Source organism: Atractosteus spatula, chromosome 18 (assembly GCF_055471065.1).
Source record: "Atractosteus spatula isolate fAtrSpa1 chromosome 18, fAtrSpa1.hap1, whole genome shotgun sequence".
Taxonomy (NCBI): domain Eukaryota; kingdom Metazoa; phylum Chordata; class Actinopteri; order Semionotiformes; family Lepisosteidae; genus Atractosteus; species Atractosteus spatula.
In genome coordinates this window covers 1,004,301-1,027,279 of record NC_142723.1, presented here as the reverse complement: position 1 = coordinate 1,027,279, position 22,979 = coordinate 1,004,301, and the positions used below count along the sequence as shown (strand labels likewise).

General features: G+C 50.1%; 3 protein-coding genes across 4 annotated transcripts; 2 read left to right on the top strand and 1 right to left on the bottom strand.

Annotated features, from left to right (window-relative positions):
• Positions 1 to 78: 78 nt before the first annotated feature.
• Positions 79 to 4,004, bottom strand: aimp2 (aminoacyl tRNA synthetase complex interacting multifunctional protein 2). Of its 2 annotated transcripts, none has more exons than XM_088936341.1 (4): positions 3,741 to 4,004; positions 1,953 to 2,141; positions 1,440 to 1,674; positions 79 to 734 (listed from the first exon to the last, which is right to left on the bottom strand). In XM_088936341.1, the coding sequence occupies exons 1-4, from the start codon at positions 3,858 to 3,860 to the stop codon at positions 346 to 348; spliced, it is 933 nt and encodes a 310-aa protein (XP_088792467.1). In that variant the 5' UTR covers positions 3,861 to 4,004; the 3' UTR covers positions 79 to 345. The 2 variants fall into 2 exon arrangements, with proteins under 2 accessions (XP_088792467.1, XP_088792468.1); XM_088936342.1 differs by having other exon boundaries at positions 3,846 to 4,002.
• Positions 4,005 to 4,117: 113 nt separating this feature from the next.
• pms2 (PMS1 homolog 2, mismatch repair system component) lies at positions 4,118 to 12,321 on the top strand. The gene is made up of 15 exons (XM_088936650.1): positions 4,118 to 4,591; positions 5,175 to 5,314; positions 5,906 to 5,992; positions 6,093 to 6,195; positions 6,511 to 6,694; positions 6,985 to 7,152; positions 7,336 to 7,433; positions 7,554 to 7,653; positions 7,966 to 8,050; positions 8,303 to 8,455; positions 8,563 to 9,535; positions 9,878 to 10,045; positions 10,324 to 10,424; positions 10,987 to 11,156; positions 11,377 to 12,321. The coding sequence occupies exons 1-15, from the start codon at positions 4,578 to 4,580 to the stop codon at positions 11,518 to 11,520; spliced, it is 2,688 nt and encodes an 895-aa protein (XP_088792776.1). The 5' UTR covers positions 4,118 to 4,577; the 3' UTR covers positions 11,521 to 12,321.
• Positions 12,322 to 12,985: 664 nt separating this feature from the next.
• rsph10b (radial spoke head 10 homolog B) lies at positions 12,986 to 22,977 on the top strand. Its single transcript, XM_088936659.1, has 20 exons — positions 12,986 to 13,230; positions 13,339 to 13,414; positions 13,602 to 13,670; positions 14,310 to 14,483; positions 14,917 to 15,002; positions 15,167 to 15,287; positions 15,789 to 15,965; positions 16,245 to 16,389; positions 16,619 to 16,737; positions 17,076 to 17,265; positions 17,635 to 17,743; positions 17,990 to 18,069; positions 18,283 to 18,431; positions 18,740 to 18,847; positions 19,436 to 19,621; positions 20,338 to 20,451; positions 20,756 to 20,864; positions 21,369 to 21,515; positions 21,993 to 22,188; positions 22,472 to 22,977. The coding sequence occupies exons 1-20, from the start codon at positions 12,986 to 12,988 to the stop codon at positions 22,665 to 22,667; spliced, it is 2,796 nt and encodes a 931-aa protein (XP_088792785.1). The 3' UTR covers positions 22,668 to 22,977.
• The last annotated feature ends 2 nt before the right edge of the window (positions 22,978 to 22,979 follow it).

The window sequence follows — 22,979 nt, the reverse complement described above, 5'->3', positions numbered from 1 at the left end:
TGGTTAAATGAGATCAGATTCTCTGGACAGTAACAAAGCATCTGCCAAAGAATTTCACAAAATAAGGACTTCAAAGTCATCCAATGTGGAAGATTTTTTTATTTTTTAGAAGAAAAACTTCTACAAATGCTGCTTTACATTAAAAGTATTTTTTAGCTTACAGTACTTAACATTTCCACCACTGCGTCAGAACCCAAATACCATTTTTAAATGGGTACTAAACCTGCACAGATCTAGATCATATAGGCACAAGGTGGGAGGGAGCATTTTCCTTAGTATTGAGACATCTTGAGGTCATTCTTCACTTGAATGTGATGCAGAAGCATCAGGGGAACTGCGACACCCTCACTGCATCAGCTGGGAGACGCAGGTAAAGTATCCTGAGTTCTCGCAGGACTTGATCCACTTCTGCACGTTGGTGGGGACAGAGCTGGTGCTGGCAGACTGCAGCACAGCGCAGAAGCACGCGATATCAGCCAGCGAGAGCTCCGAGCCTGCCAGCCACGGAGACCGGCCCAGAGCCCCGTTCAGTGCCCGCAGCACGGCAGCTTTCTCCTTGCTGCTGCCCTCTATCAGCTGGAACAAGGCCATGTCCACCCAGCTGTCCACCACAGTGGCCATCACGGCGTCCTGTGGCCCACAGCCCAGCAGCTTGTACAGGAAGCGAGCGATGTTGCCCTCCCCTTCGATGTGGCACATGTTCTGGATGCTGAACTTCATCTGGGGTTTGGGCACTAGACCAAAGAGAAGGGCAGAGGTGAGGTTCGGGAAGAGACTGGAGCAATTAACTCAGCACAGTGCCACTACTCATTTTAACAGGATCAGGGATGCAAGCAAGGCAGGGTGCTTTCTGAAAACGTTTTCATCACCTGAATCGGACTCCTTTCGAATTCTGCCAGGTCTTTCATAAAATTCTCTTAGAAAGAACCTGAAGTTTGCACCACTTGACTACACTAACAGCAGATGCATAAGATAAGCAGCCAGATGCTGTATCTGTTGTTAGTGTGGTTCAGTTCTTTTCAATTCTGTAGGCCTTTCTCAGGACCACATTCCTAAGTTAAAATTGAAGTAGAAGGTGTTCTGTGAGTTAGAGAAATGCTACTTTGGAAGGGTGTGACATTAAAACCCTGTAATCCACTATGCACACCATCAAAACCTCAAAAACATGCTATGCTGTAGACTTTTTTTTGTGAAAATGAACATATTCCCTCTTTGACAATTTCAATTTAAGGTCTTTTATACTTGATGAAAACATACCCACTAGGTGTCAAAATGTTAAAAACCATGGTGCTACATCTCTCATGTTTATGGTACGATCAGGCAGAAGAAAAGAAGGGTGAAGGAAGACCAGTGGACCTGTTGGCCCCAGGGCAGCAAGTGGAACAGGAACACGGGCTCTTCGCTGGTCCTATAAGGCTCTGACCTGCTCCTGCTCTTACCATCTTTCCATATCAGCGTGAAGCCCAGCTGGAAGTCGTGGCGGGAGCAGCTGACAGGGTCGCGCGGGCCGAGGCAGGCCAGAAGCTGCGGGGGGACGGAGGGGACAGAGGAGTGGACGTGCACGGTGGACAGCACCCTGTAGCGCTGACGCAGGAGGCTGTGCAGCACCAGCAGGGCCAGGGGCGGCCGCGTGGGGCTGGCGTTGACCACGATGTCCCTGAGCGCGCCGTTGTCCTGCAGACAGCAGCACACAAGCCAGCGGTCAGGCTACACAGTCTGCTGCAGTGCTCACCTGCAGCGTTTCATTCGCTCCATCGGCCATCTGATTCCCAGGAAGGGCAGCACAAGCAGCAGGTGGAACTGGCACAGCATTCAGTGTCCCCCGCACTAAAACCCGACCTTATCCCTTATAAAGATGCCCAGCGAGGCCCACCCCGCCCGTCCACCACCTGTAAACTCAATCGGCGGAAGAAAGACGGTGGCTCTCCGGGACAGCGCCAGCGGACACTTGCCTTGCCCAGCAGCGAGTCCAGATCCGCGGCGCCCACGTCCCGGGACACGCTGGTCACGTCGACGTCGGCGTCGGGGGTGGCGATGGCCTTGGACAGCCCGTCGACGGCGGCCTTCAGCTCCAGCAGCCGCCGCAGGATCTCGTCCTGCCGCGCCTCCAGGGCCCGCACCGCCGGGTCGGCCTCTCCGTCCTGGGGGCGATCGGCGGGCGGAGCAACGGTCAGCGAGCAACTCCAGAGACCCCCCCCCCCCCCCCCTGCCAACCTGACAGGGGGCACTCGCCGCCACGCACAGCCCACTTCGCAAAGGCAAGTGCCGGATTGATCTCGCCACGGGCGAGGACTCTCCCGACACCCGCAGATGTCAGGACTTCACAGCTGCGCAGTAGCCACGCTGGCGGAAAACCTTGACCACAAGACCGCTCCCGATCCCGCCTGGGTGGCAGCTCCGGCTGGCTCGTGTTTCCCCGCAGCCTGGAGGAGCCGCGACCGTCGCTAGAGCAGGCAGCTGTCCTCACACGGCCCGGAGCGAAGCGAGCGCATACTTCTGTGCTGACTGGCTCTCCGGGTGAGAGTTTAAAATTCCTGCCTGGAGCATTCTGACAGACTGAAGCCCGTCCCCTGAGCACAGAAAATGATCTCCCAGCGCCTTCAATTTTAAAGATCTGATGGAGTGAGTGGAGGAACACTGGACTCCTACTCTATAGTGGTTTATGCCATATTTTTCAAAGGCTTTCTTTTAATTGGTCAAGTCAATTCAGAACAAGTGTGATATTTCTCTCAGCAGGTCTGGGGTGTACCCACCCTTACGGCAGCCAGTGTCCTGGAGCGTCGGGAGCGCGGCGCTTGCCGAGTGAGGTGTTCCTGCTGGGATTTAAACCCCACACCCCTCAGGCGTGGGGTCCGGAACTTGGTAGAAAGGTTTGGGCTCATTCACACTGTCCGGGCGGCTACAAGCGCACAACTCGAGTCCGAGTGGGAGCAGCACGTCAAGTACACGAACCTCTTCTGCGTGATCAGTGCCGATGCTTGTAGCTATTAAAATCGCAGATAAAGCAGAGATGGAAGGGGAGTGTTATTGATTTCCCTGCCGCAGAAACCACTGGTGAAAGCTGGTTTAGTGGAGAAAGTAATTTCCCAGTTGTCATGAGCCCCGACATAACATTTAGAGAACTACTAATTATAGAAGCATCTCCTAACTAAAAATACCTATAAGGTATTTCATACAATAACAATGATAACGTACTACTTCGCTCCACGGGTAGTTAGACACTGCAGAGCAACACGCTACCTTAATTATATATACATATCGGTTTTTAAAGAACGGTTTGCTAAAGGCTGTACGTGTCGGTACCGAGAGCTTTCATGACCACATGTGGGCACGCTTCTCCGCACGACCAATCAACTCCAGCCTCGCCACGCAACGGGGTCGCACGCCGTGTTGCATCAGAGAGTTTATTACATTTAAAACCTGCCGTTTCCGCTCGGCCCTCAGCTGCGCCTATCTACCAGCGCACACATCGCACTAACAGGCATAGCCCCTCCTTCGAAATCGAAGCCAACAGAAACTCGTTTCTCATAAGCTTCTTAATTCGTTCTGCCATGAGGTAATCGACTACCACGTAGCTCCTAAAAGCAGAAATAGACAATATATTGTCTGGGCATTCAAGGTACAGAAAGAGCACGTTAAGAGAGCAAACACTGTTTTAATTAGGGAAACGTGAACGGCGTACGGAGAGACGAGCAGGACCCCCGAAACACACCAACATTATCCTGATTGAATGACATTACCTGGCGCGCCTGTGCACAGCCGCTTCTCTGATCGTGGATATTCGCTAACGTGTACATGCAGGTCGGCAAGTCAATCTGGATATCTCCCCCACTGATCGGCTTTACCTGGTACATCGGCATGCCTCCTGACGTCTGCTGGAAAAACAGAAAACAAACAAACCCAGCACGTTTCCCTAAATATCAGCAGTTCCCGATCCCTAATCTCCGCCAACCCCCTTCTAAGAACCGAACCAACATGCCGGGAGAGAGGATGTCCCGCCCACTCGGGAGGTGTCACAGCCGGAAGTGTCAGAGACTCTCCACTCCCATTGGTGTTTCTGAGAGCCAATCGCCTCAAGCGGTCTGTTGCAGGCTCATGGGAATAGTATTCCTAATTTCACTCGGGCACTCCTGGGACAGGCTGATCTTCGGTGTTGAAAGCATATTCACACGGTCTTTAGTTCGTTAGACATTTATATTTCACATTCCTAATGTTTTAAAATGTAAGCCTTTTAGGAAACGCAGCTCTTCTGGGGCGATGTTTTGCGAAGAACTCAATTTCCCAGGACGCCCCTGACCTGCCAGTACTCGATGTTTGTTGGCGGAAAATAAGTTGTCAGTACATTAGCTTCAAATGCTGAACGAAGAGTTTATGGAAAGAAGGTTTAAAATCACAGTCGGTCGTTTCATCCACTTTTCTCACCTGGAAGGACGTAGCAGTGAAATTTTGCACCTGGAAAACTCCGTTTGCTGAGCAGTGCTAAATAGGCTAAGATGATTTTCCTGTAATGATAAGAAACCCGTTAGTGTTGATTTTTTTACGCTTTGGACATTAAAAAAATCGTAGCAATACACGACATGACAGAGGAAGTGTGAGTACAGCAGTTTCCTTCTTACTTTTTATTATGCGAAATATAGTTCATGTGCATGTTTTCCAGTATAAAAACAGTAACCGTAACGAGAGATAGGTGCTGAAATGATTTAGATGATTATTTACATCCTGTACTACTCGTATCATGAATGAGGCAATTTTATTTTTTAAATGTAAATCATGGCAACAGTAGCCACTGGAAATGCCTGTCCCAGTTCTTGCTCTGCAATACTGAAGAACTGCATTCTGGAAGAGCTGAGGCCATACTCTGCTGCTTCCAGACTCCGAAAACTGATGCTGCCCTGATGTATCTACATCAGTAGAGCCTTGTACAGGTGTGTTGGAGAACCTGGAAAACAAAACATATATCATATTGATTTCACAAGCTTGTCTATGTCTATTCAAATGGTGCAACAAGCTGGAATCGGCTAGCATGAAGACTGACGTGCAGCCGATAATGTTCGAAGCTCATGCAGCAGGAGATCCGCTGGAGCTGAGGATGCAGAGTTCGGTAGCAGTAGGATTCTTTTTTCCCTGAGCTGCGTCCATATTTTCCCAGCTGATTCCCTCTTCTGCGTCTGCAGGTGTGGAGCCGCAGGCGCGATCAGGCCCATAGACCGGCGCTCCGTGCATCAGATCTGCTCTGGCCAGGTGGTGCTGAACCTGGCCACCGCCGTGAAGGAGCTGGTGGAGAACAGCATAGACGCAGGAGCCACTAACATCGGTAAGCATGCCCGCTGTCTGTGCCAGGACACTTCAGTCACCCGGGGACTATACACAGAGCGCCAGACTTGTATGGAGGAAACATTTTGATAGTCATAGGTTTATTCCAGGCTGAAAAGAGAAGAAAGAAAACACAACTTTCCGGCCGGGGAGCCTTCTTCAGGTGTGAGGGATCTCACACCCGGTTTCTTTCTTCTCTTTTCAGCAGGAATAAACCTTTTACTTGTCCCTACGCATGCTGACACAGCTCCCCACCTGGACTATTTTAATAGTCAAACGTGTAAAAGACACAGGAGAATCACTTCCTCTGGTGGCCGAACTAGACAGACAGATAGAAAGAAAGAGCTTTATTGATCCCTAAGGGAAACTGAGGTGTTACAGCAGCCCAAGACGAGCAAGAACAGACATCAGAATACACTAAAAATTAAAATAAGTACAGCAATACAAAAAAAAAACTGCATTCCTCTTTAGCACGTACACTGTTTTCTGAAAAGATGGGGGCCTGCTCTCCAAAGCCCACCCTGTCTCCGCTCCGTCAGTGGGCTGGGCCGGCTCTCGGTGACGGCAGTGCGCCTGTGCGGTGTGTTTGCAGAGATCAAGCTGAGGGAGTACGGAACGGAGCTCGTGGAGGTGTCGGATAATGGCAAAGGGGTGGAGGAGGCGAACTTCGAAGGGCTAGGTGCGTATTCAGGACGCGTGAGGCAGAAGAAAAAACAAAACAGGCCACCCTTCGATGAAACGAGGGAAAGCTGCCTCTCATCTCTTCATCTCTGTTGCAGCTCTGAAGCACCACACCTCCAAGCTGCAGGAGTTCTCGGATTTGGTTCACGTGGCAACGTTTGGTTTCCGAGGAGAGGCTCTGAGCTCCCTCTGTGCCCTGAGGTACCTCATGGGGGGGGGGGGGGTCTGGAGGGGTCACCGTGGTAACGAGCGGTTGTCTTCCATTGCAACAGTCTCCTGGACTGCGGTGCACCTAGTGGGTCATTTGGACTATCTGTTGCTCTTGTCCTTCCTGTATCATTTATATTCCAGTTAATCAACCGCAATGATTGATTGCTGAATTGCTGCTTCCTATGGGGATTTGTGTATTTCGCACTGCATTCCCAACGCGGGCCTGGGTCTGGGTGATGGAGGCGGGACACCCCTGTCGTGTTTCCCCCCCCGCGGGACTGACGCCCTCCGCCCGCTGTTTTGCAGCCAGCTCAGTGTGGTGACCTGCCACGAGTCGGCCAGAGTGGGCACGCGGCTGGGGTTCGACCGGGACGGGCGGCTGACCCAAAGGAGCCCCCAGCCCCGCCAGCAGGGCACCACCGTGACTCTGCAGCAGCTCTTCCACACCCTGCCAGTGCGCCACAAGGAGTTCCAGCGCAACATCAAGAAAGTAGGCCAGCAGCCTCGGGCGTGTGGCCCTGCCTCTTCAAGTTCAAATATTGGTTGCAAAACTTAGATCCCACCTAGACGATGTAATGGCAATTGCTGGGTTGGTTTAGTAGTTTTCAGGTATTGCATTCATTTCCTAATGACCTTCAGTGAACAGGGATCTGTGTAATCCTGCATGTGCCTGTTTATATCTGCTAGTAACCTGGTTTGTTGTCATGCAAAGGCCTGAGGAAAAGGAAAGGCGGAGCTGCTGGTCGCAGCCGTCGTGATGCGGGCTGCGTGTCGTTGCAGGAGTACGCCCGCATGGTGCAGGTCCTGCAGGCCTACTGCATCGTCTCCATGGGGGTGCGCATCACCTGCACCAACCAGACGGGCCAGGGCAAGCGCAGCCTCGTGCTCAGCACCAGCAGCAGCCAGAGCATGAGGGACAACATTGGCTCAGTGTTCGGATCTAGACAGGTAGGTGTGTGGGGCTTTCAGAAGCCCTCTTCCTCCTCCTCCTCCTCCTCTTTCCCACCTCTTTCCCACCTCTTGTCCCATGCTTCCTGTCTTTTTTCCCTCCTGAAATTGGCCGTGTGACCTCTCCGGCCAATGGGTCTGCTGTGTCACATTTACAGCGGATCTGCTTTCCTCCCCGTGCAGCTCCAGAGCCTGATCCCATTCCAGCAGCTGCCTCCCAGCGAAGCCGTCATGGAAGATTACGGTCTCAGTTCGGCCGATTTGCCCGACAGCCTCTACACGTGAGTTGGTCCGACATTTGCGTTCTAAAGCGGCGCCGGCTTCTCGTGAGCAGACGTAGAAGTTTTCTAGCTGGAAGCCAGATTTTACTGGAGAGCTGACATCCTGTTTTTGCCTTCCAGCATCACCGGTTTCGTTTCCCAAGGGGAGCATGGCTTGGGGAGGAGCTCCGCAGACAGGCAGTTCTTCTTCATCAATAAGCGGCCCTGTGACCCCGCAAAGGTGCCCCAGAACACGTTTCCCTCAATCTGTGATCGATTGCTCCTGTCTGCCGCCATACTTGACAACTAGCAGCAGCTATTTGTATAAAACCATCGAAGCTTTGCAGGATTTAGTGTCTGATGTATAAATTCGTATGAGGGTTGCACGGGTTCAGAAACTTGCAACCTTCAAGCCATAAAGCAACAGAGCGTTTTCTTCTTCTGGTATTGTAAATGTGTCTTTACAACATTTAATAATAGGGAAAATATTGGAGTATATAGGCAAGTGCAGGTGTATATATTTTCACGTGTTAAATTATTCTTCCTCCCGTAGGTCTCCAAACTTGTGAATGAAGTCTATCACATGTACAACAGACACCAGTATCCGTTTGTGGCCCTGAACATCAGTGTGGCGTCAGGTAAGTAGGAGGCCGGGCATGCTGTGCTGGTCTGGAGTCTCGTGAGGATCACGAAATTGCTGATCGAATTTGCTCCTTACTTGTTGTCGCAAGACTTGCACAGAGGTAAAAAGCTCAGAATCATGCACTGCTAAAAAAAAATGTCTATATGCGTGCAGTCTGTGCACGTGCCGATGTTGGCAGGGGCTCAGTGCGGGGCTGCCAAGCAGCGTGCTGTCCTGTGACACCGCCGATGCCTGTGCTTTGCTGCAGACTGCGTGGACGTCAACGTCACGCCAGACAAGCGCCAGATCCTGCTGCAGGAGGAGAAGCTGCTCCTGGCCATCCTGAAGACCTCCCTCGTCGCCATGTACGACGGCGGCGTCAACAAGATCAGCCTCAACCACGCCGCGTTCGCCCGGCCAGGTGGGCTCGAGAGCGACGCTTCCTTGCAGCCGTGCGTTCGGTCACGTTTCCGGCGTGCGTTCGGTCATGATTCAGCCGTGCGCTCAATCATGTTTCGTTTCAATCAGGTGCTTGCGAAACGGCTCCTCGGCGTGACACGGCGGAGACCCCAGTAAAGCCTGCTGCAGTGGAACCAGCTCTTCCAGACTCGGGGGCTGCTCGGGGATCTGCAGCTGGACTAGAGTCTAGTGACCCTCCTGAGAGCAGCTCAGCGATGAGCGTAGCCAGGCTCAGAGCAGCATTTTCGCTGCACCAATCGGCTGGGAGCGAGATAAAGGGACACAGCGCCAGCAGGAAAGCTGCACCGAAGTCTCCCGCGCAGACAAGCCTGCAGTCTTTGTTCAGTCGCTCCGGTGGTACTAACTCAGGCAGAGGGGTCCCGTGCTCCGCCTTGGAAAGTCCTGCGGACAGGTTCGGATATTCCCCGAGGAAAGGGGCTGTGCCAGAGGAGCGGACTGGGGATGACCGGGACGAGAGGAAGATGGAGAGCGACGTGGATTCAGGCCGAGGGAGCTTGCCGGCCATGAGCACTCCGGATAGCGTGTGTGGAGAAGCATCGGAGCTCAGCTCTCCCGATGGAGTCGAACTGGTTCCCATGGGTGCTAAACATGAAAATAAAGAGGAGCGGGTGAAGGAAGCGGAGATTGACAACAAAGAGCAGAACTTGACCGATTCTGTATCCGGCGGCTGGGATACAGGTGACCAGTTGTCCTTGCCTGGCCAGTCTGCAGAGTGCAGCCTGAGCCCAGGTGCCAAGAGAGCCAGGCTGGAGAGGCGGCTCCCGTCAGGCCTCCAGAATCCCCACCCCGGCCGCTCCTCTGCGGTGCCCGTGGCCAGCCCGAAGGCGGACGCTCCCGTCCGGCTGCAGAAGAAGACCGTGCCGCTGCGCTTCTCCCTCCCCGAGCTGGCCCGGAGAGTGGGGAGGCTGCGGGAGCGGCAGGAGCAGGAGGCGCGGGAGGGGCTGAGGGTCCGTCGGTTCAGGGCGAAGATCAGCCCCGGGGAGAACCAGAGTGCGGAGGCGGAGCTCAAGAGACAGATCAGGTACCCCGGCAGCCACATGGGCTGGCGTCCCCAACCCAGCTGGAAAGCCTGTTTGCCTGTTTGCCTGTTTGCCTGTTTGCCTGTTTGCCTGTTTGCCTGGGGGTGGGAGCAATTGTAGAGCAGCTGTCGGGTCTTTTCTGGGTTTGATTGCAGGACAGTTAGCAGAGACTTGCAGCTCACAGAAGATACTGCAAGCATTAGTCGGGGACAGAAGGAAAGCTAAGATTTTGACATCTTACAGTCTCTCAAATGTACCATCTGTTGTCTCGGAGAATCACTGTGATTGTTTTACCCCATTACGTAGCATTCTGCTGCTTTAAAAACCATTTCTTTTGCCAAAAGCAAGGACATGTTTGTGAAGATGGAGATCATAGGCCAGTTTAACTTGGGGTTCATCATCACCAAGCTGGACTCGGACATCTTCATGATCGATCAGCACGCCACAGACGAGAAGTACAACTTCGAGATGCTGCAGCAGCACACTGTTCTGCAGGGACAGAGGCTCATTGTGTGAGTGATGAACCTTCTTCTTTATCTCCATATGTGCTGTGATCAACAAGATCCATCTCAGCCAGCCAAGCTTAGGACTCTAGACATTAGTTTATAATGCTATGTATAGAAATATTTATGAAGAATTTCAAAGCTGAAATTGACATTACTTGCAGCGCTATTTAGTTGGACCACAGCAAGAATAAAGACCAAAAACCAACAGCCCTATAATCGTGCAGAAACCGTGTCACCCTGGTCCATCTAATGCATTGATTTTCGAATTTCAATTTTGCCTTAAGCCCCCAGAAACTACATCTGACTGCGGTCAATGAGACCATACTGATGGAAAACTTGGAAATCTTCCGAAAGAATGGCTTCGAGTTCCTCATCGATGAGGATGGTAAGAACTGATTTGTCATGTATTATCTGAACGCAGTCTCAGAATTCAGCTCAGTTTGCTTCTTGGCGTTTTTACAGTTTAGCCTCTGTGGTGTAGAGATTTGCTAGAGTCTTGCTAGATGAGCACAGATACAGATACTCGAGTGTCTACAGCACGGAGTCCTGTCCCGTTCCTTTGATCATACCTATTTATTAAGGGAGTGAAGGATATCTGTTAAAAAAACAATTAAATGTTTTTTGGCATGTTCAACACTAATCATTCCTGGTACCGTGCTGTTTTTGAGCCATTCTGTGATGTTGCAGATTAAGGGTTTTACTTACTCAGAGTGTTTTTACTAAGTGAGCAGTAAGGCTTAGCGCCTTAATTACTTAATTGCTTAATTGTAGGCAGAAAAACTTGTTTTTCTCATCTGACGCGTGTACATTTCTGATTTGTTAATGGGACCACATTGTGTTAAACGTATTATTTAATGTGTTATGTCTCCGGCCTGCCTGCGAAGCACCTTTCCCCCCGTTACAATAAAGGGAGCACGTCAGTGCGGGTCTCACGCCTGTCTCCACAGCTCCGGCGATGGACAGGGTCAAGCTGGTCTCGCTGCCCACCAGCAAGAACTGGACCTTCGGGCCGGCGGACATCGAGGAGCTCGTCTTCATGCTGAGCGACAGCCCCGGCGTTATGTGCCGGCCGTCCCGTGTCAGACAGATGTTCGCCTCCAGGGCTTGCCGAAAATCCGTAAGAAATCCCCTGATTTAAGGAGGCCGTGTCGCTGCTTGTATTTCAATTGCAGCGCGGGTTCGAAACCCTTTCTCTCTGGTCGTCCAGGCTATTGGAATAAGCAGGGAACGCTTGAGGAGACGTCTTATCTGTTTGCCACTGCTGTTTTATTTGTGCTCCTCCAGCACCTCCGTTTTGCAGGCTAGAGGGTGTAACGTGCCTCTGTCGCCCCCTGCAGGTGATGATCGGCACGGCGCTCAACGCCAGCGAGATGAGGAAGCTGGTGACCCACATGGGCGAGATCGAACACCCCTGGAACTGCCCACATGGCAGGCCCACCATGAGACACCTGGCCAACCTGGACATGATCTCCCAGGACTGAGCTGCAGCTGCTGACTGCTTGAGGCTGCTTAGGCTAAACCGGCTCTCTGGTTGGAATCTTGCGTGACTGAATATTTACCTTGCTGGAGCTCTGCTGGGCTGAATAATATTCTTGCCTCTCGGCTCATTTAGAACAGGACCAGAGCCTGTCTGTAGCGGGACAGGGGTGGTCTACTTACTGGCTTTGCTTTCTGGCTGGCTAGCTCTTCACCTGAGGTGTCCTTACCTGATAGTCCAGTGTGTGGTCCTGTGCTCTCCTGAGAAACGCCAGCGGTTCTGCTTCTTTAAGGAGTCGAGGAGTCAGGGGACGGCACGTTCTGTGTGCCGTACAAGCCAGTTCGGATGTTGACAACAGCACTGCCCTGCTTCACCCTCCATCTGCCCACACCTGGGTACAGGACAGCTGCCGGACACCTGCTGCAGACTGGCAGACACTGCTGAGGCTGACTGGAGTTCCTCTGAGGAGGACTAGTCAGTCGTTAACTGAGCTTTAGAAGTACTTTTTTTTTAAAGCTGCTGTTCACAATTGTGCCCATGTGGATTCCGCCATTTAGAATGTCTGTTTTCCCTCTTTCGTTTTAATCGGCTTTTTAAAATATTTTCATCTGAATGTGTGGTTATAATCTGTTATTTTGTTTCACATTTGTTCTGTGCTTTTTTTTAACCAGACTTTACTGTACAAGGTTTAATATACATTCTGTATTTGTAAATTATGTAGAATTTCTTTTAAGGTGATTATTTTAATTTTTGTATTCCCCTGCGTGCACAAAATGTTAAATAAATATGGTTTTATTTTGTATGATACACTTTCTTAGTTATTTGCTTTCACCCATAACACAAACTAGTTTAAGGTATTAAAACATTTTCCGAAGCATAAAAAGTATTTTCCACGATTAGATTTTAAAGACTAAACTTACAGAGGGGGGGTCTCCGATCTCAGCTGCAAGTTGTGAAAAGGTGGCACCGAGCCCGTTACAGCAGAGCACTAGAAAAAGCGTTTTCTTTCATTTTCCTTGCTCTCGCTTGCCGTAGTTAAAAAAAAACTTCCTTAGCAACGATGTCGCGTTGTTACGGTTGCTATGTTGCGGTACAACTACTGATCCCCACCGGTCATAAGTGTGTGAGACTGCATTTTCACCGAAGTGCAAAAAAATAATACCGAAATATACGTGAGAATATTATATAAAAATGTGAGTTGAGAGTGTGGGGAAAAAAATGCTTTTCTTGTTGTCTTCGCATTCCTTTATTTTTCTTCTTACGAACGTATTTTATGCGGTTAGCCACGAATGCAAAACAATAAATCACAGCTCTGAACGAAATGTGTCGGGCAGCGAGATGAGTTACACTTAAGGCACCTGTGCCTGTACGGGAGTTTGTTAAATGAATGTCTGAAAGCCGCAGTCTTCATTGTCCATTCGTCTCCTGCAGCAGCGGGGGCTGACGGAGGGCGGGGGCCTGCAGCCGCGATGGCGAGGGGAGACCGCAGGAGGAGGGCGGACAGGTCCCCGCTGGAGGTCTCCTTCCACCAGCTGACCGACAGCAGCTCCAGCGTGCTGTCCGAGCCGCCGCCGCCGCCCCCGGGGGACAGCGAGGAGGGCCGCGGCCCCGCCGCCGAGCTCGGCCTGTCCTCCGCAGGGTCGCAGCCGGCCAGCAGCCCGGGACCCCCGGAGACACAGGAGGAGCCGGTTCTTCCTCAGGTCATTGTGGAGCGGTAAGGGCTGGGCGCTGGGCTTACACTGGCACAGAGTCTGTGGGAGTCTTTTTGTCGCCTGGAGTGTCCCGACATTTTTTGTGTGAAAGATATTGTCACCTTTTGTAGGTATGAAGGAGAAAAGGTCCACGGCCTCTATCACGGAGAAGGAACGGCATATTTTCAAGGGGGTCACGTCTACAAGGTAAACTGGATTTGTTTTTTTAACAATGTAGGATACATAGAAAAAAAATCGTTCGAGGATTTAAGACGGGGAAAAAAAAAACCCAGTGCAATAATGTATTTTTAACTGGTGGGTATATTGCCCGAAAGCGATAAAAATGAGCACGACTTCCTAGCAAAAATAGTGTCAGCCTGTCTCTTTCCTCAAGGGCATGTTTTCAGAAGGACTGATGCACGGCCGGGGGAGCTACACCTGGGCTGACGGAGTTCAATATCAGGTAAACTTCATCGTGATCGGAAACAACCACCCGGCGCTTCATTGGAAACATGGAGCTGTAACGGCATGTCTGCGGACTGACGGTGCTTTCGTCTCATTGATGGCACTGACTACATGTGCGTTAAAAAAGAAATGGTATTTTCTCTTTTTTATTTGACTGAATATTGCATATGCAATAATGATGATCTATTAGTAGTGTAAGGGCGGCTGGGTAGCGCAGCGGTGAGCATTGCTGCTTTGCAGTGCTGGGGCCCTGAGTTCAGCTCCTGAGGTGCTGTCTGTGTGGAGTTTGCGTGTTCTCCCCGGGCTCCGGGGGTGTCCTCCCACAGTGCAAAGACATGCTGGCAGGTGAACTGACTTCTGAGACAACTGGGAGCGTGTGCGTCTGTGTCTGGCGTCCCGTCCGGGGTGTACCCCGCCTTGCGCTCTTTACAGCCCCCCCCAGCCCTGAATTGGAAGAAGTGATGGATGAGAAAAGAGATGGATTATTGATATATTTGGTGCCTGCTGTCCTTTTGTGTGTCAGCGTTAACAGACGGTTGGCGTTGATGAGGCTCCGCTCTGTCTCGAGTGGACAGTATTGATCTATTGTGATCGGTATCAGGCCGCGGCGACTCAGTGTCACCCCGCTGCTCTGCAGGGGGACTTCCAAGCGAACGTGCCCACGGGACACGGGGTTTACACGTGGCCCGACGGCGGCTGCTACGAGGGCCAGGTGTGGAACGGGATGCGTCACGGAGTGGGCACGCACAGGTGCGGCAGCAGCAGCGCCTCCTACACGGGCCGCTGGCACCTGGGCAAGCGCCACGGCAAGGTAACTCGTCCGGGACCCGGCCGGCGGCGGCGGAGGGCGGGGAAGTGTGGGAGGAAAAGAGGTGAAAGAAAAAATTAAAAAGGCAAATTTCCTAATTCCGATGCGCAGCGAGCATTTCGGAGCGATTGGACTTCTCAGTCCAGAGATTCGTGTTCGGGTTTCGGCTCCCATGTGCGTTGATTTCACATTGTGAGGGAGGGGGGGACAAAGCTTTAATGTGTGTGCCCCAGAATCATGTCCACCTTTTGAACAACGTTCACTACTGCGCAACTCAATTAAAACGCGTAATCTAAATTAAAAAAAAACAACCCACAGTGATAGGTTAATTGGCTGCGTATTGGTAGAGCGCATACAATTAAAACGATCCACATAGCCTTAACTCACATAAACTGCAGATCGCTTTCATGTTGTTTCTGTTTGTGGCCTGTTGTAGGGAGCAATTTACTACAACGCTGAAGGAACGTCGTGGTATGAAGGAGACTGGGTGGACAACGTCAGGGAAGGCTGGGGCGTGAGATGGTATGAGTGGGGGTTTCACTCTGCGCCATATCTGTGCGTCTCAGAGTGCACCTCCAGTTCCCACGCCGCTTCTCCCGTACGAATGAAGTCTTGTGTGTATGTAGACAAGGAGGGCTGATCGCTGGCTTTGCGAGTGAGCGGGCGTGTCTGTTCTGCTGTTGCAGCTACAGCTCGGGGAATGTTTACGAGGGCCAGTGGAAGAGCAGCGCCCGGCACGGCCGGGGCACGATGAGGTGGCCGGCGCTGGGCCAGCAGTACAGCGGCCAGTGGGTAGACGGCATCCAGGTAAGGGGACCCGCCTGCGAGAGAGATCCACGGGGGTGGGTGTAGCCATCTCCGTCCCCCGAGTCTCCCTAGAGAATGAAACATTTTGCCATTTTATCGGGGTACTGCATATCGCTGGACATTAAAAGTATATAAATTAAAGTACTGTATGAAGACACCATAGTAAAGAGGGAGACAGTTTGATGTAGCGACGCTCAGTTTAAGCCCCTGTGCAGAACTTGTGAAAGAGATCGTATTGGCATTTGGATGTTCTGCTTTTCCATGATATTGTCTTGCCCGAAGCACAGTTGAAGCACTGTTCGGATTAGAGAATTGTTTTTCTTTTGACCGGTTGTTGCAGCGCCGAAAACACTGCAACGGGGATACGTGTCAACGGGAATAAAGAGCATTGAAGACCTTTAAAACTGTTAACTTTTCCAGTTCGTGCAATCATAAAGCACGTGAAGCAGAGGAAAATACAGTATTAAATACATGCATGTATATGTCTGCCCCCCCCCGCAGCAGGGCCACGGGACGCACACTTGGTTCCTGAAGCGTGTGCCGGGCTCGCAGTACCCCTTGCGGAACGAGTACGTGGGGGAGTTCGCGAGTGGCCTGCGCCACGGCCACGGCCGGTTCTACTACGCCAGCGGGGCGCTGTACGATGGACACTGGCAGTTCAATAAAAAACAGGGCCAGGTCAGTGTGAGCCGCTCACTCTCTTTGTCATTGTGTCATGCCGCTCGGGTTACTGCTGGATTACCGTAGTTATTTTCATGATTTAAAAAAAAAAATTGTAAGCATGTGGTCTTCGTGCTGCAAGTCCTTCTTTAACATCCAAACCGTCCTGCTCTGTCTGCTTTCTGATAATGAGCAAACAAATCTTGCAGACGCTGTGATAAAAGAAAAAATATATATTTTGCCTCTTGCCTTAAACACGTTTTTACGACGTTTCGCCCGCTACCCCTTTGTGTCCAGGGAAAGTTCATCTTTAAGAACGGGCGGGTGTTTGAAGGCGAGTTCGTCGATGACCACATGGCCGAGTTTCCAGGCTTCTCCATGGACGGAACCAGCACCCCTGACCTCAGTGGCATCAGAACTCATACTCCCCCTTGTGGCGAAGGTGTGTAAGTGCACTTACCTCCCTGAGAGCACAGCCTGCTCTTTTAACTGCATGGGAGTTCTGAAGCTTCGTAGTTTCCAAAGCAAAGAAAAAAAAATAATTAAATCAAAATATTTTGTTGGGGTTAATGAATTCAGATGTTCAAGATACATAGATGAAGGCGGATGAGTGGAAGCTGTCGTGACCGGTTATGGTTTTTTAAAGTGCACTGTTGTGTTTGTTGTTTCAGGTGAAAGCATGAAGAGGTCTGGCGGTGGCTCCTCTGCGCTGGGGCCTGACATGGCTCTAAACCTGCACTCTCTGCTAGAGAGGCTCCCTGCAGCAGGCCGAGACGCCGAGCTGAAACAGGTCCGTGATCACAGGCCTTGGGCTCACGATTCACTCACCCTTCAGGACACACAGGGCAGTGACAGGCAAACGAATCATCCCTTTTCCAGACTCGTGAGGGCCTGTTCAGGCATGTTTTCACTCATGCAGTCTGATCAACAGATATTTCTCTCCCATATTTTATTAAGGGCTTTGTTTTCTTGTCACTTTAAATGCACCCTTTAATCCAATATGCCAGTGAGCAGTATGCACTCTGGGCATTCCCCGCGTGAGGCTGAAGGCTTTGTCTGAGGCTCAGAAGCAGGTCTCTGTCAAGTGTGTTAGCTGTGTGTCTAGTTTGTGGCTCCGTCTGCCTGCAGGTGGAGTTTGCCATTCTGAGGCACGTGGCGGAGCTGAGGAGGGTGTACAGCTTTTACAGCAGCCTGGGCTACGAGCACTCGCCCGACAACACCTTCCTGCTGACCCGCCTGCAGTTCTGGAGGCTGCTCAAGGACTGCAAGATCCAGCAGCACCAGCTCACCGTGGCCCAGGCCGACCGGCTGCTCGCTGGCAAGTTCTGCTTTCTCTCTTCGGTCAGCTCAGGCGGACAGAAGAATCTCGTACTGTGTTCGGGGACGGGGCCGTGCGTCCCTTCGCCAGGCATGTGAGAGTCAGGTGCTCTGAAGCGCAGGCTCTCCCCTCTTGAATTCAGAGAGACCCAGTCGAGAGCAGAGAGAATCGTGAGTGAACAGAGGAACGCGTCCGACTCCTCACCCCTCGTCTGGTTGTTTAATTGTCCAGTCAGCATATTGCACGACAGCCACCTTCCTTCATTTAGATATGTTTCTGAATAAGCCTTGCAATCTTTCAAGTAAAAGGCAAGTGTCCGGCGTGACCAGTCCTGTGTGATAAATGTCTCCGTTTCTTTCTCTTCCACAGAAAACGGTGCACCTGAAGAGATTCATTCCCCGTTTGACACCGTGCTTCTCAGGACATTCCTCAGTAACATAGTGGTGCTAGCCTACCACATGTACAACAAAGAGATTGAGTGAGCATCATCAATACTCAGCTGTTCTCTAAAGACTGTTCTCTGCTTCATTTTAAGCAAATTACTTCTTGCAAAAGCTTTTTTGCTGTACAGTTGTAGGAACCAATTTTGATATATCACTGTGATGGTTTAAAAAGATAATGGCTTGATTTTAATAGTTATTAGTATTGAACTCCAGGAAAGCACCTAAAATGAGCCTTGCACGATACACAAAAGCAATAGAGTAAGACACTGTTCTCATTTCAGGTCACAAGGCTCTGTTTTAGCATCCTGTTTCTCAAAGTTGGTGAGAGACAACATCATTCCTCATGCAAGGAATGTGAAAGGTGAGAGAAAGGAAAAGAGATTGAAATGGCAGCATGTTTTTTTTATCTGGAAGAATCCTAAGTTAAATCAAATTGTAGTGTTCATGGTTCCTGTGAAAATTATTAAATTATATATTATCATAGCTACCTACCTGAACTTCTTCATTAAATTATATGCCTGTATATTCAATTTCATCAAGTTTAAAAACATCTTTATATATACTGATGATGTAGGTAATTTCTTCAGCAACCACCTGTGTGCTGTTGTTGCTGTGAACTACATGGAGAAGTGCTGGGAGATATACAAGGCCTACTGCAAGCAGAGCTCCAAGGCTCCCTACGAGCCCACGATGAACATGCGGCACTTCATGTGGATGTTGAAGGTATCTGGGCATGCTGTTGTGCTGAAACAGAAATGTATGATACATAAATCATTACTATTCACAAGTAACGGCAAATCTTTACAAAATTGTTGTGTTGGCAGAAGGTCACTTGTGTTCTTATTTTCTTATCATTTCTTAATTACAAATATAAGGTTCCTTTCAGCAGGTGCGCTCTGATCTTTAGATCCTCACTGGGAATTGATAAATCACGCCCACCTTGCTTTGCCGGCAGTGTTTAGTTTGCTTCCATCAGATGTGCGTTTCTTACTCTTAAAAAAAGTATGGATGCATTTACTCTTTCGATCCAGGATCTAAATCTCTATAGTGAAGAGCTGACAACTGGGAAGGTCCTGGAGATTCTTGCTGCTGAAAGCCCTGCAGCCTACGATGGAACCTACAGTAACCTGGAGCTGGAGGTGAGATGGCTGTGTGGTAACAATGGTAACAAGTACAAGTGTCCGTAGAAAAGCAAACCGCACAAAACCTTTTCTCGTGTGCATAGAATGCACGTCTCTTGATGGCAGAGCGCGATTCCAGTGCGTCTTTCTTCCTGAAGAAAGAGTGTGCGTCCAGCACAATCCTTACACCACTTAACATTGTCTGTCACTACCTGTTCAAGCAAAAGAAGTGTTTTTATCAAACCAGGTGATGAGACCTTTAAAACGATTGTGTAAAAAAGCCCATTCGGTTTACATCATGAAACGTAGGCATTAAAATTTTGAAATAACAATGTCAGTGCTATGTACTCTGTTTTGCATCCAAAAGAGTTATGAAGGGCAGGTCACATCTATCTACAGTATGTGTTTTCTGTCCTTTCTGAGGCATCTTTGGGTCCCAGCTATGGACTTCAAATTAAATGGAAAGTAAATTAAACCTCTGATGACAAAATACGCTTGATTGAGAAAGCTTTACAGATGTTTTAGCCCTGATCTCATCCTTCATGCTAACTGTTGACTGAAACCTTCAGCTCTACAGTGTACTGTCTCCATGTATCTGAAATTCAGATGACTTTCCTGGAGTTCTTTGAAGCCCTGCTGGGCTGTGCAGAGGTGAGCAGCCCGAGAGGGAGTAGGACCCTGTCCGAGAGCCTCCTGGATGATTGGAAATCAGGGGGAATGACCAAGGAGCCCCCCAGAGAGGACCGCAGGGAGAGCCCCACTCAGCGTGGCACGCTGCCACCTTCTGCTCAGGTGGGGACCCTTGAAATGGTGCACTCTGCAAGTGATGGAATGAGTTCATCGCCTACAATCCAACACTTTATAAGTGTATGTATGATGCTTATTCATTTTCTGTAGCAAAACTCTCAGCACTTTAGCGAGCCTCTGCAAGATGATGCAAAAAGTTATTCTGATATCGCACAAGCTTTGTCCTGCATGGTTGGAAAAATGTCTGACCTGGAGAGGAGGACCCTCCATTGGCCTTTAAGGTGTTAACTGCTTTCACGAGGAATGACAACATGTGGACGAGATGTGTTTGAGAATGTTTATCGGGTCCTTGCTCAAGACACAGAGACAAATGCCTGAGCCCGCTTGGCCGTGGGCCAGTGGAGGAGGGGGTTAGGACCCCGCAGAGTGAGGGGTCACCCAAGGGGGAGCTGCACAGGTGCAGATGGGGTGCAGGAGGGAAGCAGGCGATGCAGTTGAAGAGGGTTCTGCTTACAGTGTACACACCTTTCAGGAGACGATTCCAGCTGAGAACAGGTGGGGTGAAGGTGACCTGACCTGCTTCTCATCATCCCTCAAGAACCGCCATTTGTTTAGTGAACAAGAGAGAAACGTTTGGCTCCTGATTTGGGCTGACAGCAGGTTTAAAATGCCTTCATAACATGACTTGCAGTGTAAGTGTTGGTTAGTGCGGTACTTGCCATCCGCTACAGTAAATACCCTGCTGTCATTCATCCTGTCAGGCTGTCAAACAGGACAGTGCACATAAAGAAGACAGCCCAGCTCAGAACGAGCTCCCCCTAAACTCATCCAGTCTTCACGGCACATCTGAATCAAGCGCAGCAAAGAAATCTGAGGTTTGTGAAAGAACCATGCTGGAGGAGCCTGTTCCGAGGATGTAGATGGTTTTAAAGAAGGTGTCTGTAATAAGGGGAACTAAAGCATAATACTTTGGAAAGACTGTGGATGTACCTTCAAAGTCATTTATTTAATATTGTATTATTAAAATAATTTTAGCAGACTTTAAAAAAAAAAAAAGGATTTGAACATTCCAAGTTAGAACCAAAAAAAGGTCCATTGTGCTAATAACACTAGGCATATCAATAGGTACTGAAAAAAGCTGAAGTAAGAAGATATTGAGCTTTTGTGTTCTTTTCTCAGGCAAGAAAATCCAAAGAGCTGATTAAACCGTCTGAGTCTGAAGAAAGAGATCTTAAGCAAAGTGGGAAATCTGTGTCAAACCCTAAAACACAGCCAGGACACCCTGCTGGTAACTTTTTATTATAAGAATTTATAATATAGCCTTCATTTAATGCCTATCGTACATGCAACTCAGAAATAGAATCACGTTTGCTTATCCTCTAAATCAACTTACTATAAATGTTCTTATTAATTGCTTTGAGACTCTCTTTTAAATAATGAAGATCTATGATTACGTAGTTAACATCAGAGTTCTATTTATACATAGTAAATGGTGCGTTTAGTCACTGATGGGTTACTTCAGTTAATTCAGTGTTTTAAGAAGAGCTGACAACGGCAAGTTAAACATCATGCAGATAAATTATTTTTGAGATTTCAGAAATGCAGTGTAAAACATGAATTATTTCTAAAGGAACTGTTATCCCTCCAGTGCTTCAAGCTCGTTGTTTAGGGACGCTGACTGGTTGTCCGGTTGTACATGACGTTCTGGTGGGGTGGGTGTGTGGAGTTTATTCTGCAGCTGTGGGGCTGGGGATGGGACGGTGATCTCAGGCTGTGTGTTTGGTCTGTCGAGGTGCGAGCAGCGGTTCGGCCCCCCAGTCCGCGCACTCCCACTCCGCTGGCAGTGGACGCGATGGCACAGGGGGCGCCGCCGAGCTGGTGCGCTCCATGCCTGCCCTGCACCCTGAGCAGCCCAGCTCTCCACAGCAGCATGGCTCAGGTGCGCTCCTCTAATTCTCACCTCATTGCTGCCTCTGCAAAGTTTGCACACCTGGGCCCCACCAGACTGAAAGTACAGATTAATTCTTGATGTTGCAAGGAGATCCACAGGGAGCTGCATCCTCCAGTGTCCTTCCATTAAGGAATGACTCTTCCTATCTCTATTCCTATTAATAATCTTTTCCTATCACTTTTAATCACTTCTATTGCAGCAGCTTGTTTTGCATTGATATTTTAAGGAATGTGATTTAGCTCATACTGCTGACTGAGTGACCCTCTTGACTTGAAATACTGTTTTCACAGTAATTCTGGATGTTCCACAAGAGGGCAGTAAAATATCATTTGCCATGTGGAAGACGGACGTGGCACTAGAGGTCACCTGTGGTAGAGTGATCAGAGCAGTCGCATTAAAGGACACGAAAAAAGGGGACTAACCCCTTTTTTAAGCACTTTTTTCCACGCCTCCAATTTGTTCCAGAGAACGGCGAGGACAGCGCCAGTGAGCCGGAGAGCAAGCTCGAGTGCTGGATACAGCAGATGCGCATCTTCTTTACCCAGAAGCTGTTCCCCTCGTACGAGCACAACCTGCTGGTGAAGAGGGAGGTGGCGGAGGAGCGCGGGCGGCGGGTGGTGCGGGCCAGGATGGCGAAGGCCAGAGTGGAAGAAGCAGCCAGGTCAGAGGGCAGGGCGTGCTTTCGAACCTCTCCCAAGCGCCTCACTTCCCTTTCCAGCCTGCAGCGGCCCATTCATATGCCCCCCCCCGTCTCCATAAAACACAGAGCCTGCCAGTTAGAGCTCAGGCTGATGTCTGTTCCAAGCGTGATAATGTGTCCAATGTAGCCATGCAACACACATGGATAATCGTTCATTAACGTAAGGTAACCATCAGCGGCCGGCTTGCTGTAGGCCGGAGGCAGCCGTGGCCCACCTCAGTGGTGTCTGTCTTGTCGATGGCAGGCTGAAGGAGCTGCTGGAGGCGGAAGAGGAGAGGCGCCACCGGGAGGAAGAGGAGGAAGAAGAGGAGGAAGAAGGGGACGAGAGGACCGAGGGCCAGGAGGAAGATGCCAGCCTCACCCCGTCTCCCGCGGCCGTGGCCTCGGTCCCCAGCATCACCAAGCCCTCCCCCGGCAGCGGGAGGCGGAAGAGAAAGTAAAGCGCAGCTCCGGTCAGCTCAGCAGCCTCCCCTTCATTCACAAGCAGCTCTCTTGCGTGGCAGAAACACGTGCACACGAAGTACACACGGCCCTGCGATAAACAGCATCATGACACTTCGCCATTGACTCAGTTTCACCGTACAGCTTCCAACGTACTCCTGAACTGTACATTATTACAGGTTTTAGAACACAGGGACGCGACACGACTTCTTCATATGCTATAGAACTTACGATCTGGTAAATACAACTTTTTGGTTAAATAAGGGACTGTGAGAAAGGTTCATAACCTCACACTAACAAAAAATAAAACA

Bases quoted from the DNA above. Each gene is read 5' to 3' on its own strand.
- rsph10b (XM_088936659.1), top strand. From the start codon at position 12,986: ATGGCGAGGGGAGACCGCAGGAGGAGGGCGGACAGGTCCCCGCTGGAG. The intron at 14,484-14,916 runs GTAACTCGTCCG...GGCCTGTTGTAG, and splicing joins TGGGCAAGCGCCACGGCAAG to GGAGCAATTTACTACAACGC. The intron at 15,288-15,788 runs GTAAGGGGACCC...CCCCCCCCGCAG, and splicing joins AGTGGGTAGACGGCATCCAG to CAGGGCCACGGGACGCACAC.
- pms2 (XM_088936650.1), top strand. The intron at 7,434-7,553 runs GTGAGTTGGTCC...TTTGCCTTCCAG, and splicing joins TTGCCCGACAGCCTCTACAC to CATCACCGGTTTCGTTTCCC. The intron at 8,456-8,562 runs GTGGGCTCGAGA...CGTTTCAATCAG, and splicing joins CGCCGCGTTCGCCCGGCCAG to GTGCTTGCGAAACGGCTCCT.
- aimp2 (XM_088936341.1), bottom strand. From the start codon at position 3,860: ATGCCGATGTACCAGGTAAAGCCGATCAGTGGGGGAGATATCCAGATT. The intron at 1,675-1,952 runs GCAAGTGTCCGC...TGCTGTCTGCAG, and splicing joins TGGACTCGCTGCTGGGCAAG to GACAACGGCGCGCTCAGGGA. The intron at 735-1,439 runs GTAAGAGCAGGA...TCTTTGGTCTAG, and splicing joins CACGCTGATATGGAAAGATG to TGCCCAAACCCCAGATGAAG.